The sequence below is a fragment of the Nicotiana sylvestris genome, chromosome 5 (assembly GCF_000393655.2).
Source record: "Nicotiana sylvestris chromosome 5, ASM39365v2, whole genome shotgun sequence".
Classification (NCBI taxonomy): Eukaryota; Viridiplantae; Streptophyta; class Magnoliopsida; order Solanales; family Solanaceae; genus Nicotiana; species Nicotiana sylvestris.
This window is the reverse complement of record NC_091061.1, coordinates 23,378,039-23,397,198: the sequence shown is the minus strand read 5'-3', so window position 1 is coordinate 23,397,198 and position 19,160 is coordinate 23,378,039. Positions and strand designations below refer to the sequence as shown.

The following is a 19,160-nucleotide window of genomic DNA, read 5'->3' as shown; positions in this document are numbered from 1 at the left end:
ACATATGATTTGCAAGACATAAAAAAGAAATGAGCTTATATTATAATTCACAAGGTAATTATAACTAGGTCAAGCTATTGGGTTCAACGCCCAGGCCCAATAGCCTAGGCCTAGACTCGTTTGACCCAACTCGAATTGCAGAAAACAAGCCTTCAACTTTTAAAGATTTGGCCCATAGCCTTGGCCATTGCACCATTGTGCTTACATTACAAAAATCTAATAGCAAAATAATCACTTAATACATTCCTAACAATAGTAGTTTTAATCGCAATACACGAAATCAGAACCTAATTAACTACGGTGCATCAGGTAAGAATAAAGCTTTTAAAAATCAGAACATTACATTATGACCTGTTAATACATAAACTACTGCATTAATAACTAATCTATTATATTAGAATCCTATGAGAAAAATACAACAGCTAATCCTATTATAATTTTTGGGCAAAAACTGATAGCCCAATAAACATCCACTCCCTTTGGATATAGTTGATCCATCAAGCTTAGTTCACCGATATGAGACTCTCAATTTCAGTACAATAATAACAAACAAACCCAGTTTTGGGCTTTAACACATGCCGATTTGGCCAATTAATGGCCAAATCCACAGGTTGTAGCCTATAGGCCACATGACTTCAAACAAAACATTATGCTAGTATCATTTGTGAGCAAAAAAAGAATGAAAAAAGCAACTTCAGTGATCAAAGTTCAGAGTCAGTATAAAAAAAACTTCAGACTTAGCCATTTTTCAAAGAAGGAGTTACAAGCATCAGTAAACCAGACAAAGGGCTTATGCTAGTTCATTTCCACATTTAAGCTCACACAGTAAAAATATACTATATCTATAATAAATTAATCAACTATTACATGAAAGAATACTCGTTTATCACATATAATTTACAACTTGTCGATATTATATCATTCCAAACAGGCAGCACTTCAAGAGAGGTAAAATCAGTACCTTAACAACAGCAAAAACCAGCAGTAAACAGATGAAATACTGACTGAAACTTTAAAGAAGGAGCAACAAACAAAATCAAACCGCAGCAATCAGGAGCCTAAAAATCTAACTAGGAAAACTGATGCTTTTTTCCAAAAAGTTTTCAAGGATTTTTCTTTTGTATTCTGAAAATTTTTAGGTGGAGATATGCTAATCAACTCTGTCCAGAATGAAGGAATAACTTTCCTTTTATAGGGTATGCCAAAATAGTATCAAATGAGCATATTCTACCCTAAATTCCCTAAGGGTCAGATAATACAACATCTTTTGACAGTTGTATGTCCTTTTTCAGCCCAATTCTAAGCATTTTTATGCTGGAAATGGGGACAGCTATACAGATGCTAGAAAATTCTGATCCTATTTCGATTCTAGAAATCCCTTTAGGACTTTCTAGAACCAGTTAGATGATTAGGGTTTCTTAAGCTTGCTTCAATTTGTAGTCATGGGGTATTTACCCCTTATTTCTGAAATTAACCTAAAGCCTAGGTTCCAATTCTAACCATTTAAACCTAATTGACAAGTTTTATCTAACTATCCCTAAACAAATATTGCATTTAAACTTGTAACCAAACAACAACTAAACAAAAACAGAATGCTTATGCAAAGAAACATAGAAATCAACTTAATTAACTTTAATCAAACAGAATAATCAACTAAGGCTAAGTTTTTTTTAATAATTAATCAAAAATCGGACAAGTAGATTGTTAATTAATTCTTAAAATTATTCTAGTCAACTTAAACTAAACATTGAAACGAATATAAAAGAGGAACAAATACAAAAGGAGAACAGAACAGTCATCTTATCAGAACCTAAAAATTAAACCTAATTAACCTAACTTTATGCTTTCGAAATTAAACTTCAAGTGGTTTAGCCTGTTTCAATTGACTTAAACAACTGATGCAAATAGATGATATCAAACAACCAAAAAAAAAGAAAGAAGAAGAAAACCTATACTGTAATTACCTAAAGCATGCAGGCTAAACAAGAAACTTAACATGAAGAAGAACAAAAAGATAAAAACAAACAGAAAAGTGAAAGAAATTACCTAAAGCTTGTTTCAGGAATGGACCAGTTGGAACTCGACCGATTAAAAGGGGAAAATAGGAACTTAGACAACCATTAATCGATTGTTCTTAACAAGAACAGTCGACTAATGGACATTTTGGGTTCATATGGCCCAGAAACTGACCAAGAACAAAAAAGGAAAAATTAGGGTTTCTGGAGTCTTAGATCTAAGATTCGAGGGGTTGGGGACTTGTTCGATGGAAACTAAGGTGATATATGGCAAGAGGAGAAGGAGACGGTTATGGGGTATTAAATTGGCGAGGTTTGGAGGTGCTCCGCTGCCGTAAGGCGATTTCCGGGCGGCGGAGAGAAGCAGAGCTGGCGTGGGGTGGGAGGGCGGCTAGGGTTTCGTTTATTTGGGAGTCAGAGACGGAAATGAGAGGGGTGTATGGGGGGTGGGTCTATCTTCAGATAGTTAAAAGGAAAATGAGGTGGAGTTCCCAGCCGTTGGATCATCGAAGATCGACGGATGGGATTAAATGAAGCCAAAACGACGTCGTTTTGGATAGTGGGGGCTGGACCGGGTGGACTGGTCTAGGCCTGGGCGGATAAGAAGGGAAAATGGGCTTCTGAGTTGGCCCAATTTCCAAATCAAAAAGACCATGCCCATTTTCTTTTGTTTTTTCTTTTCTTTAATTTTAAAAACTCTAATTGAATTAAGTAAATTCTAATTTAAATCTATAAAATCAAACTAATTATCTACTTATAATAATTACAAAATTATTTAATCCTAAATTAATGAAGAGGAAATTATTAATCTAAATTAAAAACTAAAATATAAAAATGAGCAATACTTTTGTGATTTTTTTATTTTAATAAAGCAATTAATTAATTAATTAATCCTAAGATACGAACACAAAATCTAATATGCAATGCATGATATTTTTGACATTTTTGAGACATTTTTTCATGATTTTAACAAAATTAAACGTGCACAAAAATGCAAATAATTAATAAAAATCTTATAAAATTGCAAACAATTTGGGAAACATCTATTTTCTTTAATTTTGTAGGAGTATTTCTAATAGGGCAAAAATCACATGCTCACAACATCAATAGTAAAACTTTTATTTCCCACACATTATATCACATTTGGATTGCTAGTAACAATCACAACTTTAATCGTACACAACACCACCTATCCACTCAATTAATCACCAATCAAGCGCTGAAATTTACTTACTTATCCACAAACATAGAGAAAAAAAAATTCCTATAATGCAACCTATAAAATGGATATCACCTAAAACAAACTACTATAAATTAAATACTGATGGGGCTGCATTATCGGGCACTCATAAAGCAGGTATAGGAGGCTCATACGCGACTCAAATGGAAATTGGATTATAGGTTTTGCAGGAAATTTTGACACTGCCACCACCATCCAGGTAGAACAAAAGGCCTTATTTCATGGACTGGAATTGGCACATACGCACAATTTGGTTCCGCTGGAAATAAACGTCGATGCATCAGAGGTACTTACCCTATTAAAAAATGACAACATAGTTTATACTAATATACTAGCTGACTGCATGTGCACCTCCTGGACCAACTGCATAGTGTTACTATTGCACACACCTACAGAGAGAGGAATGAGGTGGCTGATTGTTTGGCTAAGGAGGGATGCACCATGGAAGCTGCTGCAAAACCTATTATTTTTGAATAGCCACCGGATTTTGTCAACACCTTTTGCAAATGGATCAGGCAGGAACGATTCGTTATAGGAAGACGATGTGCAGACCCCCGGACCAAGCTGTGGACATGGAACAACACCTATTTTGGACCTATGATGCTGATCAAGAAACCACAACCTCTAATGAAGTTAATGTGGTAGAAAACACCATTAGGATAACTAGGATCAATCATTGTAATAGACAACTATCAAACAACTATAATGGAGATGCACATGCATCAACCTCTCTGTAATAATTTTAGTTATGTTTAATGCAATATTATCTTTCTCACCAAAGAAATAAATAATATTTACCATGTCGAACAATCGAGCTTCGTCAACCTTTTTTGGGGGGGTTGGGTTTATTCACTGGGTATTCAATACTCGTATTGGAGCTTGATTATATTCGGATACGTGTCGCATAAGACCATTGAAAAGGAAAGTGTTCCTTAACATGATTTTTTTCATACCCAAAATTCAAACTTGAGACTTTTCTGGTTAAAGATGAAGGAATCCTATTTATCCCATCACAATTCACGTTGGTGAAGCTTCGCTAACTTTATCCTCTTAATATTACTTTCTCTCCTCATTTTCTATTACTTGTTTCCCCATCTTTCCTGAAAATGACTGAAAGATTCTAAGCTCCCACCTAGGCATATATTTTTTATATATATTTCTTTTTGAATTTTTAAAATATTATTTTTTCATGAAATTTGATCAGTTTTTTAAAAATATATCTTCTTCAAGTTCCAAAAAAACTAGTTTGGGCCAGTTTTTAGGTAAAATATTTTTAACACAACTTTAATTTTTTTTTAAAGTTTCAACCAAATTTGTATCCAAAAACTAAAAGAAAGCTACTCTTGAAATAGAAAAAAAATCATCATCATCAATAAGTTTAGTATAAACTTTCCTGCAAAACTAAACTGCAACTGATCCAGGATTACCAAACTGAAGCAATCGCCCCTTCGGGTAGTGCTTTCAAAATAAGTATACTATAGGCTAGGTCAGATAAGACTTAAAAATATGCATCTCTTTTGGTTATAACATGGAGTCAGCTATATTTCTTGTAATTCTTTATGACAACAATGACAACAATAATAATAAATCCAATATAATCTCACAAGTGGGGTCTGGAGAGGATAATGTATACGTAGGTTTCACCCCTACCTTGAAGAAAGAAATGTTGTTTCTGAAAGACCCTCGACTCAAGAAAAGATGAAAAGAAAGCAATAGCAACAAGCAGTAACAATAAGATATTAAGAAACAAACGTAATGAACAACATGTAGTAATAAAAATTTACCAATAATAGGATACAAGGCTAACTACTAATCCTATTGGAAAGGGGAAGACACAAATACGATGATCACCTACTTACCTTCTACCCTAATTCTCGACCTCCACACCTTCCTATCAAGGGTCATATCTTTAGTGAGCTGGAGCAACAACAAATCTTGCCTAATCACCTCTCCCCAGTACTTCTTTGGCCTACCTCTACCTCTTTTCAGACCCATCGAGGCCAACCCCTCTTACCTCCTCTTAACATGCCCAAACCATCTTAGCATCGCTTCCTGCATCTTGTCTTCCACCGAGGCTACTCCAATCATGTCCTCAATATTTTTATTTCTAATCTTATCAATCCTGGTATGCTCACACATCTATCTCAATATCCTCATTTTTGTTACTTTTATCTCCTGGACATGAGGGTTCTTGACTAACCAACACTCTGTTCCATATAACATAGTTGATCTAACAACCATTATGTAAAACTTTCTTACAAAATATGTAATTAAGTACTAAATGAACATTTAAATTAAGCATTCAAACATGGAAAAGTATCTTTTCTAGAACAAATTTAAAAGGTAAAAGGGGTCATATAAAACGAGAGAGTGTGGTAGTTACATAGGAAGAAAGTGCATAAGTTAGAATTGAATTAAAGGACCGTTAAAATGCAATTAATGGGGTATAGCGTTTCGTTTAAAAACTCAATAAACGACAAGGTTATTGGGAAATTCTACTTTTCTACTCCTAATAAATACAATGACCTCGGAAAACAAACCTGAAAATTACTCCCTACAACTTCCAATTCCCTTCAATTACTATTCCACCAATTAGGGGGTGTCAATGAATATTTAAAAACCGATTAAACCGACCGAATCGTATTGTACCGAACCAATTTTTAGTTTTTTAATAAAATTATAGGTTTTTATATAAATCTATAACCGTACCGATAATTAGGGTAGATTTTTATTTTATAAAAATAAACCAAAAAAATACCAAATCGTACCGAGTAAGTTTACAATGTAAATTTTTTATTTATATATTATGTTTAAAAATAATAAAACATTAAATATTTTTCTTGGACCTTGGAATTATGAAGCAGTTACAAGCCAACAAGTAATTAAACTCAAAATCCTAAGTCTCAAACCTATTATGCTACTCCTATTGAAACTAAATTATTCCAGTATATTTACTAGAAAGACACAAGGTATTGAAGTGATATGAGTAACAAATTGCAATGTATTGAATATGTTTCCTTTCGTATGTGTTAGATTTATCCTTTTGTATATTTAATCTTCTATAGACTTTGTTATTGACTCTCAGCTTGGTTAATATTTTTCACTCGTGTGATTTATATTTTATTTGTATTTACTTAGTTTTTTTACGCTGATGTAGAATAATTGATGGATCTATACTCTAGCCATCTTTCATATTTTTTTAATTCATCACCTTTTAAACTGTAAAATGTCTAGAGAGTTTTATTAAGTTCTATAAAAGTACATATACTATTGCATTCTACTTCTACTAGTGACTTTATATGATATTTTAAAAAAGTACCGAAAATTTACCGAACTGTACCGATACCGAAGAGAAACCGACATGATTGGGGCGGTTTCGAAAAATTTAATTTTGATTATACATAATAGAATAACCGAAAAATTGATATGGTATAAATTTTATAAAATAACCGACCGATCGAACGAACCATTGACACCCCTACCACCAATGGACTAGTGAGCAACCTACAAACGGATTTAAGATCTTTAAAATTTGATAAAAGATGCGTGTTTTAAGATGTTGTATATTTTATTCTATTTATATTTATTTTTAATTCATGCTAGAAATTTCTGAATTTTACTGAACCTACAAAAGAATAATTGATTTATACGCCCTCTAATCCTCTTTAAATTATCCTTATATGTAATTAATGACTATATAGTTTCTTGTAATAGTAAAGGTAGAAAAGTAATTAATGCCTAGAAATTCTAAAGTACACTTATTAGTTACTCCCTTCCGTCCACTTTAATTATTTTTTTAATCTTTCTTTTTGTCTACAACGTTTACTTTCTCCGATCCACTTTAATCGATTTTTTGATTGCTTTTACACATAATAAGGAATCCATTTTATAATATTAATTAATAATAAAATTGACCATATTACTTAATTTGTTAATTGAAAATACAACAAATACTCCTAGGCTTTTTATTCCAAGGTCAATTCAGAAAAAAATAAGTTAATTCCTTCTTGATATCTAAAAAAATTAAATATTGTGGACCGCAAGAAAAATGTCAAAAAATCAACTAAAATGGACCGGAGGGAGTAATTTTTACTATATCAAGAAGAAATTATTTTTTTTCTTCCAAAGTTGTCCTTGGAGTAAATAGTCGAGGAGCATTTGTTATATGGTAAATTTTACTATTATTTATTACTTCTAAAAGATAGATTTTTTAATATGTGTGAAAATAGCCAAAAAAAAAAAAAATTAAAGTGGAGGGAGTCTTAGACTTAATTTATTTTGCTAAAACTAGATTTGAAAAGGACGAAGGGAGTATCCCCCCTCCCGAAGTATATATAATACAGTATTAATATTCATATCGAGACAGCAGTTGTACCCGCTGCTTATATGTTGTGTCCACTGCATGTTTCCCATTTTCGTCTACAGCTCATCAAACCCATTTCAATTGCTCAATTACTTACCTTTTAATTCTATTTACCACAAACCTCGTTTGATTCCAGTTCCTTTTTTTCTTTTTCAAGAAAATTTGCTCTGTAATTTTTTTGCCCATTGAAGCTTAGTGGGAAATTCAATCAAGTCAATGGACAAAGAGGTATCTTTTTTCTTTCAACTCGTTTTGTGAGTTTTCAAGTTTTTAGTTGTAATTTACCTGAGAATTACTGCTGATCTGTCCAATTTAACTTTAATATGTTTGAATAGGATGAATTTTTTAATAATTTTTTTAGGTGCTTAATTAACTGAGGTAAGATAAGGAAGTTGATTAATAATATCATGCTTCATGATGTTTAATATGTGCTCAATAAATTAAGGAAAGATAGTTAAATTGGATAATTATTGCTTCATTGTGTTTCACTTTCTTGCATAGTAAAATATAGCTTTCATATGTTTTTTTTTAAAAAAAAAATTTCTAGTGTTGTTAGAAATTTATATGCCAGTAAAAAATGTGGAGAATTTCTAGTGTTGCATTGTAGGCGGACACAAAATTTGAACTTTAGGAGTTCGAGATCGGGATTCTACCACAGTTCATTCCATTTGTCGGGTTCGAAATATATTATATGTACTTATTTAATTATCTCTTAACATATATACAGAGTCTGTGTCAAAGCTACTGGGTTAGAAATGATCCCATAATATGTGCTCTACATCCTCCCCAGTGTTACAACAACAACAACCTAGTGGATTCTCACAAGTGGAGTATGGGGAGGGTAGGATGTACGCAGCCTTACTCCTACCCCGAGAGGGCAGAGAGGCTGTTACCAATAGACCCTCAGCTAAAGAAAATCCTCCCCTATGTTACATAACCTAAATTTTACATATTGGTTTGGGGCGGGTTTAAATGAAGCGACATAGACAATGAGAATTCATACAGACGACACTGATTAGCTTGGGATTGAGGTGTTGTATGTGGTATTACGAAGCTCTCGCCCAATTTAACTAGTCTTATTTGAGTCTTGTCATAGATTAGTTGGTTTAATTCACTTCCATAGCATTACTCATTGGATTTTTTTACATTTGTAGTAACCAAAGTTGATAAAATACTTTTTTTGGGGAAAAAGATTTATCTGGGAAACGAGAACATCCCATAACAACATGCGTTTGCACAATGTCTTGGTCCTATCCACAACTACAAGAGCTCACTGTTAAATAAATTTTAGGTTGTCGCATGGATATGTATGGTAGACTAAGTTGCTTAGACTCGGGTGCGGGTATCTGATACGGGACGGATCCGAGTATCGGATTCGGCAAAATCTAAATTTTAAGATTTGGAGGTGCGGATCCGGATATGGATACGGGTGCGGGGATTCTGCTAATAAAAAATAGAGCTATAAAAATATTGTAAATTTTGAGAGATATTCGGTGAAAAACTTACATGAATATTGTAGAATTCAATCTTTCACTCTCCAAGATGGACATTATTCTTTCATTCTCCTAAATCTGTTTTATTTTTTATTTTGAGAAATCAAAATCTCAATTTTTCTTCCAAATTTGTCGATGGACTCCGGTCAAAGTGTCTGAAGTCAGTTGACCGTATCCGGGACGTATCCCGCTCCCGTCCCGGTCTCGTATCGGGACGGGGACGGCATCAAAATCAAAGAGTCCGCGCAACTTAGATGGTAGAAACCCCTAAAGGGCACCTAATTAATTTGTTTTTTGAAAGAATAATGCCTGTGATAATTACACGGTACAGCTACAGTTATGGTTATTAGCTTTCAGCACTAGGGGCAGTGATGAGAATTGAGAAGTGCTGCGTAGGAAAGTGCAGGGTCAAGGTCTTGTTGTCACATACTTTCTAACAGAGTTATACCTTCTTGTTCTCCTATCAATGAGCCATCCATTACCAATGGTCAAGATGAAAATTTCAGAATAAACAATTAGCAGACACGAGAAATTGAATGCTATAGTCACTTGTTAACTAACACAAGAAATGCATTATTAATGCTTCGTTTTGTCAATGATCATTTATGGTTCTCTCTCTCTCTCTCACACACACACACACGCACACACACACGCTCTGTGTGTACATGTATATATTGTGGTTAATTCGGATCTTCTCAGTCAGACTGTTGCTTTTGGGGCTGAAATCATACCTAATTACAAATTCTCTTATTAAGTATGTCAATGATGCTGATTTTGACTGACAATTGATGAGCTATGCCTTCTGATATCTAGGTGCCATTCTCATAAGTTCAAATATAGCAAGAAGGATTGGTGAATGGAGCATTGTTATGGAGAAGATGCTGAAATAACTGAATCAGAGATTGAAGACTATAAAGAAAAATCATATGAAGAGTTGAGGTGTGGAAATCAATCTTTTAAGATATCAGATGTGGCTTACACTTGTCCCTATTGTCAAGAGAAAAGCGGGCGCCACCTTTTCTATGAAGATCTCTTGCAGCATGCAAGTGGAATAGGAAAGTCTAAAATACGAACTGCAAGAGATAGGGCCAACCATCTTGCATTGGCCAAGTATTTAGAAAATGATGTAGCAGGTGCTGCTATTCCATCAAAATCTAATAAAGAGTTGAACAGTGGAAATCACTCTTTCAGGAAATCAGATGTAGTTTTTGCTTGCCCCTATTGTCCAGAGACAAGAAAAAGAGGTTTTTCTTTTAAGGATCTGTTGCAACATGCAAATGGAATAGGAAGCTCAAACTCTACGAAGCGAACTGCAAGAGATACGGCGAACCATCTTGCATTGTCCAAGCGCTTGGAAAATAATGTAGCAGGTTCTGCCTGTTCAGCAAAATATTATGAAGACTCGAGGAGTGGAAATCACTCTCTTAAGATATCAAATATGGCCTTTGCTTGTCCCTATTGTCCGGAGACAAGAGAAAGAGTTTTTTCTTATAAGGATCTCTTGCAGCACGCAAATGGAATAGGAAGCTCTAACTCTTTGAAGCGAACTACAAGAGATAAAGCGAACCATCTTGCATTAGCCAAGCGCTTGGAAAAAGATGTAGCCGGTTCTGCCAGCTCATCAAAATCTTATGAAGAGTCTAGGAATGTAAATCACTCTTTTAAGCTATCAAATATGACTTTTGCTTGCCCCTACTGTCCAGAGACAAGAAACAGAGATTTTTCGTACATAGATCTCTTTCAGCATGTATATTCAGTGGGAAACTGTAACTCTATAACGCGAACAGCAAGTGATAAGGCCAACCATCTTGCATTGGCCAAGTCCATGGAAAATGATTTAGCAGGTGCAGCTGGTCCATCAAAATCTTATGAAGAGATGAAGACTGGAAATCACGCTCCTAAGATACCAGATATGGCTTTTGCTCGTGCCTATTGTCCAGAGACGAGAAACAGAGAGTTTTTATACAAGGATCTCTTGCAGCATGCGAGTGGAGTAAGAAATGGTAACTCTAAGAAGCGAACTGCAAGAGATAGTGCCAACCATCTTCCATTGGTCAAGCACTTGGAATATGATGTAGCAGGTCCATTGAAAGCTTATGAAGAGTTGGAGAGTGGGAAACAATCTTTTAACATATCAGAAAGGGCTTTTGCTTGTGCCTATTGTTCAGATACAAGAAACAGAGATTTTTCGTACAAAGATCTCTTGCAGCATGCAGTAGGAGTAGCAAGCTGTGACTCTAAGAAACGAACGGCAAGAGATAAGGCCAACCATCTTGCCTTGGCCAAGCACTTGCAAAATTTTGGCACATATTTGGAAAATGATGTAGCAAGTGCTCCCAGTACATCAATTTCTTATGAAAAAATGAAGAGTAATCACTCTTTTAACAATTCAGATGTCGCTTTTGCTTGCCCCTATTGTCCAGAGACTAGAAACAAAGATTTTTCATATAAGGATCTCTTGCAGCATGCTGGCGGAGTAGGAAGCTGTAACTCTAAGAAGCGAACTGCAAGGGATAAGGCTAACCATCTTGCATTGGCCAAGTACTTGGCAAGTGATGTAGCAGGCGGTGCTAGTTCATCAATACCTTATGAAAAGTTGAAGAGTGGAAATTACTCTTTGAACATACCAGCTGTGGCTTACACTTTTGCCTATTGTCCAAAGAAAAGAAAGCGAGAGTTTATGTATAAGGATCTCATGTTCCATGTGAGGGAAGTTGGAAGCTGTAGCTCCAACAAGCGAACTGCAATAGATAAAGCTAACCATCTTACATTGGCCAAGTACTTCGAAAATGATGTAGTACTTGCTGCCAGTCCATCAAAACCTGATACTCTAGGTGATCCTCAGGTTGATACTCTTGCAGATTATGACCGTGCTGAGATATTTGTATGGCCGTGGATTGCAGTTGTTGTGAATCTTCCCACTGAATTTAAGGATGGACGCTATGTAGGAGAAAGTGGTTCCAATCTGAAGGATCAGTTGATAAGGAGAGGTTTCAATCCAACACGAGTGCGCACTCTATGGAATGACCTAGGCCATTCTGGAATTGCTCTTGTTGAATTCAAGAAAGATTGGTCTGGGTTCAGTAATGCCATATTATTTGAGAAGGCCTATGAGGCCGACTATCATGGTAAGAAGGATTGGGAAGCCAGTAATGGCAAAAGGCCTGATCTTTATGCTTGGATAGCTCGAGCTGATGATTATCAGGCTACTAATGTTGTTGGTGAAAAGCTCCAGAAATTTGGAGACCTTAGAACCATTTCTAATATCATGGAAGAAGAATCTAGGAAGACTCGTAAGCTTGTTTCTAGTTTGACCAATGCCATTGAAGTCAAGAAGTTGAACTTAAAGATGATAGAGGACAAATACCAGGAGACTTCCCAGTCTGTCGAACAGTTGATTGTGGTGAATGCTAAACTTCGTCAATCATACAATGAAGGTTTGTGATTGCATATGCGTCCTATTAGGAACTCAGGATATTGTGTATTTGATGGCCTAACATGCTTGTTTGTATGATTAGAAATAAAAAAGATCCAGTCAAGTTCACGTGATCATTTCCAGCAGACATTTATTAATCATGAAAAGTTAAAATTACAATTGGAAACTCAAAAAAAGGAGCTTGAACTCCAACATACAGAATTGCAGAAACGTGAGGCCCAAAATGAAAGTGATAGGAAAAAAATGTCCGAAGATCTTGAACAGGTATACTGCTACTTGCTTAACTGTTTCTATGCTGAATCTGATTTTAGTTTGATCTATCATTCGCAAAAATTAATGGGGACAGAAGATTACAGTGACCTTCTTTCCTTGTCAAACCATAATAAGCATTAAGTTTTTTATGAAGGCTGAAAACTTGGTGATGGCTTGATCTCATAGACATGGATGTGCTAGTTGAAACTTTCTCGAAATATTCTAGTTATTGTTCACAGCACGGAGTTAAAACCAATGCATGCATGGTTATACCAATTGTTTGAACGTTCAAATATACACTACAAACTAGGTCATTTTCTTCCCAATCTTTTTCTTTATTTTCTACTTTCCACTTCTCGTACTCTAAGAGTAATAGGCATTAGGCGGGCACTGTTCTTTCATGCATGCTTTTCTTTGTTTATTTGCATCTTAATTGGAAAAAATGCTTTCTAGAGAAGCACCTGTGATGGAATTTTTTGGAGCGTCACCTAAGGAACCAAGCACCCTTACGTGCCTACCTTTAGTTGAATTGAAGATAGTTTTCATGAAGTCTTATTGTTGTTCCTCCAGAATGCTATCCTAAAAACCTCCCTTAGTGCTGTGATTGAAGAGCAAAGGAATGTTGATGAAAAATTACCGAAATTGGCAGAAGAACTGAAGGTCTGGTTTTCAGGTTCCTCGTTTGCTTGTTACTGACGTTATCTTGATTGTTAAGTTCCCATGGTATATAAAAAATCACTAAGGTGCCATTTTGCTGTCTGCAGAAACAAAAGGAGGAACTCCATAAGAGAATTATTAAGCTTGAGAAACAACTTGTCGCGAAACAAGCAGGGGAAATTGAAGTGGAGCGATTGCGAGTGACTATGAAGCAGATTGAAGAAGAGGCCAATCAGGAAGTTCTGCAAAAAGTTGACACACTGCTTATGGATTTAAGAGAAAAGGAAGAAAAATATGAAGATCTAGTGGCTTTGAACCAAACCTTGATTGTGAAAGAACGAAAGAGCAATGATGAGCTGCAGGAAGCACTTAAAGAATTGGTTAATGTATGTCAAGTAATCTGGTTTCATTATACATTGTTGATAGTGTCTATCTATAGTAATTATAGTCATATTTATTTAAAAAAAAAGGACTGTTACTAGCATATTGTAGCGTGCTTTTGAGGATTTAGGTGGGGTGAGCTCCTCGGTCTACTTGATGATACGTGTTGATTATATTACTAGCCCAAAATGGTTTATAGATCTACTTTTTAATATTTGACAGGGTAGTAAATTGGATTTTTTATTCCTTTTTCTTTGATTTTTGTTTTTCTTTCTGGTTCAAAATCTCTTTTGGGGGGGTTGAGGAGTTTGGGTGGCTTCAGCATTTGATAAACAAGATTTGAGGAACTGACAGTTTAATTTCTCAATAGGGTTTGAAAGAATTACCTAGAAATGGTCCTATTGGTGTTAAGAGGATGGGAGAGCTCGACAGCAGACCATTTCTTGAAGCAATGAAGAGGAGATATAATGAGGTAGAAGCAGAGGAGATAGCTTCTGAGTTGTGCTCGTTGTGGGAGGAGTACCTTAGAGACCCTGAATGGCATCCCATTAAAGTCATTTCCATAAATGGGAAACATCAGGTATGCTTTTCTTCTGGTTCATGGCGTTGAGTCTTTTACTAAGTACGAAGACAAAAAATAGATTGGCTTCCATTTGTTTTAGTTTCTACCACAGATGTATACTTTGAAATGCTGATCATTTTGTGAGAATTTATTGGATTTACTTGACCAGTGTAATGTGACCTATTTTGTAGACACTGCATAGTTGGAGTATGCTGTGTGTCTTCTCTTGCTTCTGTTGCAGTCTGTTTGAAACTTGATTTTTAGTTTCTTTTTCCCTCAATGGTGGCATAAATATATAGGCTACTATCGGAAATTGTTGGAAATTGTGCATACTAGTTTGTCAAAAATCTGTGATTCAATGCTGATAACGGACGGATTATATTGCACCATTGATGTGAAAGGGTTAATCAGTCATTGGTATTGATTTAGGAAGATTTAATGTAATTAGCATCCAGGTTTCTATGAATACACTTTAACATTCTAAACAGTTTTGCTGCAGAAGTGTCTGCATTTTATTTCTACCTAGTGTTTTCAGTTTTGTGTGGTCAACAGGGGTTGTCTGGTTCTGTGACAAATAGGAATCGCCTGATTATCCAACCAGTGCTGTTAGACTCCAGTTTGTAGCTTTTGTCTAGGTTGTGCGAATCAGGTTGTAATAGTTGATTTAAAGATATATATGAGTTTATTCGTAGGTTTGAATACTCAAGAATGTAGATTGGATGCATTTGTTACTTTCTGAATAGAATCAATTAGCGGAATAAACAAAACACACTTCACTGGATCTACTATTCACCAGTCTTTTCTATACTGGAAGTTTTACATATTTATACTGTTAATGCTGTTTCAGGCTGTAATTGATGATGAAGATGAAAAGCTGAAAGGCTTGAAGAAAACTTACGGTGAGGAAGTGTATAAAGCTGTCACAACTGCTTTGACTGAGATTAATGTATATAACCCAAGTGGAGGATACATCATCTCTGAGCTGTGGAATTATGAAGTTGCTGAGAAAGCTACTTTACAGGAGGGAGTTACTGTGTTACTAAACCTATGGAAAAAGAAAATGACACTCGACTGAACTTTGGATGCTTCATTGAGCTTTTCCTAACGTTCTTTAGGTACCACCTTTCACCTGCTATAAAATATTCATCGGTAACAGCACAATTCTGAGGGATGAGTTCGAACACAAAAAGAAGAGGACACGGAAATATTGAGAATAGACAAAAAGAAAATGATTATAACAGAATATCTGAGTTAGAAATAATAATCATTTTCATAGGCATTTGTTTCCCAACTGAAACTCTGTTTATCTCTGGAGTTTTCTTTTATGTATAAGTTTTGTGTTCTATTTTAATAATTTTCATGATGCTTGAACTCTCTGCTTAGACAGAACCTCATGTGAAATCACATTCAATTTGAGCTCTTTTATTTGCACAAGGAATGAAATCCTTCCCTGTGTTTTGGCTCCAATTTAAGGAAAATGTTTTCTCAGATAAATGTATAACAATGTCTTGAATATGCTGGTTTTCTTTTACTGAAGGTTAACGCAGCTTCACACTTGCATTGTCATGTACAGTTGCATTTTATCTTGAGAAGTTATAAGAGGAGCACAAACATGTCATTTATCTATCCAGGGACAGACAATTAAAGTGGAGAATTGAAAAATATGGAGTGTAAGCTGGGGAGGAGGACAAGCTCGAGCTGCTTAAAGCAGGTGAGTTGTTTTGTAAATTTAAGTGTGTTACGCTTGTTCTGTAGATAGATTAGATGAATTTGAATAGAGATGCTGCAGCACTATAGTTCTTGTTGCTGGTTGGTGCTCTAGGTGCCCGTTAAATGAAGGCTCCGATCTTATCACATATTGTTATTCAATACTGTGGATGACTTTTCATTCGACTAAGTATAGCTTAGCTTATTGGTATTTGATCAAGCACGAAATGCATTCTTGAAAGCAATACTATGTGAAGAAGATTAGAGTATTTGATAAGAGTGAGTAAAACGATGAGTTGATTGATAATTAATCAAAATTGATTTAGTAGCATAAGTTCAAGCCTTCAAGGCATATACATAGATATCTTTGACATTTTGTTTCATACAATAACGGTCAGAGGACCTATTGATAGAAAATGTAGCAGAGAAGAAGACAACCAAGAAACGAACTAAAATCCGGAAAAGTAGATGTTAAGCACCAGCCAAAGAGTTGAGCAAGAATGATCAACAACATTGAAGCCGATACATTCCATAGTTGCGATTGGAAGAGAGAGACATAAATCTTATCTTTTTAGTTCTTAAAATTTCTGTTAAAGTTTGTTCAATAGCATAGAGTTTTGGTGGGAAGTCAAACATGGGCATACTACTTTAGCAATAGAGAGGTACTATCATTTTTGTTCTTACATTTTCTATATTATTTTAGTCTTGTTGGAGATTTATAGGTCAATAGAATATGTAGAGAACCTTTTTCTAATATTTGATTCCGAGGTGATCAAGCCATTATTGCTGGTTATTATTAGTGCTTTTTCCATCTATTTTCGGCTCTTACGATGCTGATATTATTTTTTTGGCTTCTGTTGTTGTTACTGATGTGCTTTCTCTTTTCGTCTTCTTTGAGTCAAGGATCTATACTTCTCCGGGGCAGGGTAAGGTCGGCGTACACACTACCCTCCCCCAGACCCTACTTGTGGTAGTTTACTGGGTTGTTGTTGATTCAGAGGTGATCAAATGGATCATTAGCCAATCACACCAAGAATGGAATTGAGGTGTCTTTGCTAATTTGTGATTGTTATTTTTATATAATAGCAATAAATCACTTGGGAAAACTTTGGTATAAAAGTTGAAGGCAAGGCTGCTACCAGTAATTCTGTAGTCAACAATGGTTTACAGAATGCTTTTCTTGATATTTCTGGAATTGTTAGGCATTATCAATATCAACTGCAAAGTGTTTCCTTAGCTTCTTCTCCTTCAACTCCACTTCAATGCACTCTATAAACTCTGTTCATTCTACTTTTATCTTCGTATCACATGTTATCTCGCATAATATAAATACATAAATTCTCGTATAATTTAATGCATGTATTATTTAATACAGCCATCTATGCAGGATAGTTATGTCGGGATTATTTTTTCCCATACGGTCAATCAAATGTTGCATCAATTATGCGGAGATTGTTTTTCCTAATCTCTCCAACTAAAATTGTACATTATTTTGTTCAGAATTTTATGTGCAGAATAGTTATGTCAGGATTATATTTTTTCCCATATGGTCAACCAAATGCTGCATCAATTATGCGGAGATTGTTTTTCCTAATCTCTCCAACTAAAATTGTACATTATTTTGTTCCGAATTTTATGTGCGGAATAGTTATGTCAGGACTATGTTTTCCCCATATGGTCAACCAAATGAGGTTGCCGATGCATTGGCTACCCTGGCATTAATGTTGCATCATCCGGACAAAGCTTATGTAGATCCGATACATATTCAAGTCCACGATCAGCACGCTTATTGCAATATGGTTGAAGAAGAATTTGATGGTGAACCATGGTTCCACGACATCAAGGAGTATATCAGGATGGGGATATATCCCGCACAAGCCACAGGAGATCAAAAGAGGACCATTAGGCGATTGGCAAATGGATTCTTCTTAAGCGGAGGAGTTTTGTATAAAAGAACACCAGATCTTGGATTATTAAGATGCATAGATGCCAGACAAGCTACAGCTGTCATGTCTGAAGTACATTCGGGAGTTTGTGGACCCCACATGAGTGGATATGTGTTGGCAAAGAAAATCCTCCGAGCTGGTTACTATTGGCTTACCATGGAGCGAGATTGTATCAGTTTCGTGCGCAAGTGTCATCAATGCCAGATACACGGAGATTTGATTCATTCTCCACCATCCAAGTTGCACACAATGTCGGCACCATGGCCCTTCGTTGCTTGGGGCATGGATGTGATTGGACCAATTGAGCCGGCAACATCCAATGGGCACAGGTTCATTCTGGTAACCATTGATTATTTTACCAAATGGGTTGAGGCCAAGACATTCAAGTCGGTGACCAAGAAAGCCGTGGTCGATTTTGTCCATTCAGAGTTTTAGGTTGAAGTGACTTTCCCTAATCCATACAACCAAACGAAGGAATATTATTTTTATAAAATTTTCCTAGGAGGGATAAATATGTAATCTGTTGTTTGAGAGAGTATCTATTTTTTCAATTTCTTTACAAATCGAGCAACTATAGAAGAAAGTATTTGAGTGTCGTTGGTTTCAATTATTTTGTTTTGATGACTAACTTTAAATCATTTGTCCCTAGGATTATAATCAGTCAACTTTCACTGTTTTTATTTCCTTAAGAAATTAAAAATTCAAATTATCACTCTCCACCTTTTAGATTTGTTTTGCTTTAATGAATATTAAATAATACAGTAAAATTATAGTATTTGATAGAATCCTTAAGGGACCAAACTAAAATTTACTGAATAATTATTACTGCAATTAATACAAAGCAGGCGCGGCAGAATGAATAAATTTAAACTAGCATATGTATCGAAGAAAAATTAAATTGATCTTGTGAGATTTAAGACCAGTTGAACAACATAAAAATTTACTGTAAATTCAAATCTCCGATTACATATATTCCCCTTCCTGAGATTTTTACATTGTAGGGCTCTTATAAACTAGTATTTATACTAATGTTACCATATTTGGATGGGAGAAATTTAAAAATAGCCGGATTTATAAGTGGTCATTCAAAAATAGCCACAGTTTCAAA

The 19,160-nt window shown here is 35.2% G+C and overlaps 1 protein-coding gene across 11 annotated transcripts; it reads left to right on the top strand.

Annotated features, from left to right (window-relative positions):
* The first annotated feature begins 7,628 nt into the window (after positions 1 to 7,628).
* On the top strand, positions 7,629 to 18,639 carry LOC104238532 (protein INVOLVED IN DE NOVO 2-like). 11 transcript variants are annotated; one of them, XM_009792915.2, is made up of 10 exons: positions 7,629 to 7,846; positions 9,925 to 12,548; positions 12,630 to 12,811; positions 13,370 to 13,459; positions 13,564 to 13,842; positions 14,208 to 14,417; positions 15,247 to 15,298; positions 15,421 to 15,514; positions 16,031 to 16,110; positions 17,755 to 18,639. In XM_009792915.2, exons 2-9 carry the CDS (start codon positions 9,968 to 9,970, stop codon positions 16,071 to 16,073), a joined length of 3,531 nt encoding a protein of 1,176 aa, XP_009791217.1. In that variant the 5' UTR covers positions 7,629 to 7,846; positions 9,925 to 9,967; the 3' UTR covers positions 16,074 to 16,110; positions 17,755 to 18,639. The 11 variants fall into 11 exon arrangements, 10 of the variants coding, with proteins under 10 accessions (XP_009791217.1, XP_009791214.1, XP_009791216.1 ...); XM_009792912.2 differs by lacking the exon at positions 17,755 to 18,639 and adding an exon at positions 17,010 to 17,396; XM_009792914.2 differs by lacking the exon at positions 17,755 to 18,639 and adding an exon at positions 16,520 to 17,396.
* The last annotated feature ends 521 nt before the right edge of the window (positions 18,640 to 19,160 follow it).

What these genes read in the sequence shown, in the direction of transcription:
- LOC104238532 (XM_009792909.2), top strand. Translation starts at nt 9,968, where the DNA reads ATGGAGCATTGTTATGGAGAAGATGCTGAAATAACTGAATCAGAGATT. An exon ending in AATTGGCAGAAGAACTGAAG is followed by an intron (nt 13,460 to 13,563) that starts GTCTGGTTTTCA and finishes TGCTGTCTGCAG; the next exon opens with AAACAAAAGGAGGAACTCCA. An exon ending in CCATAAATGGGAAACATCAG is followed by an intron (nt 14,418 to 15,246) that starts GTATGCTTTTCT and finishes ATGCTGTTTCAG; the next exon opens with GCTGTAATTGATGATGAAGA.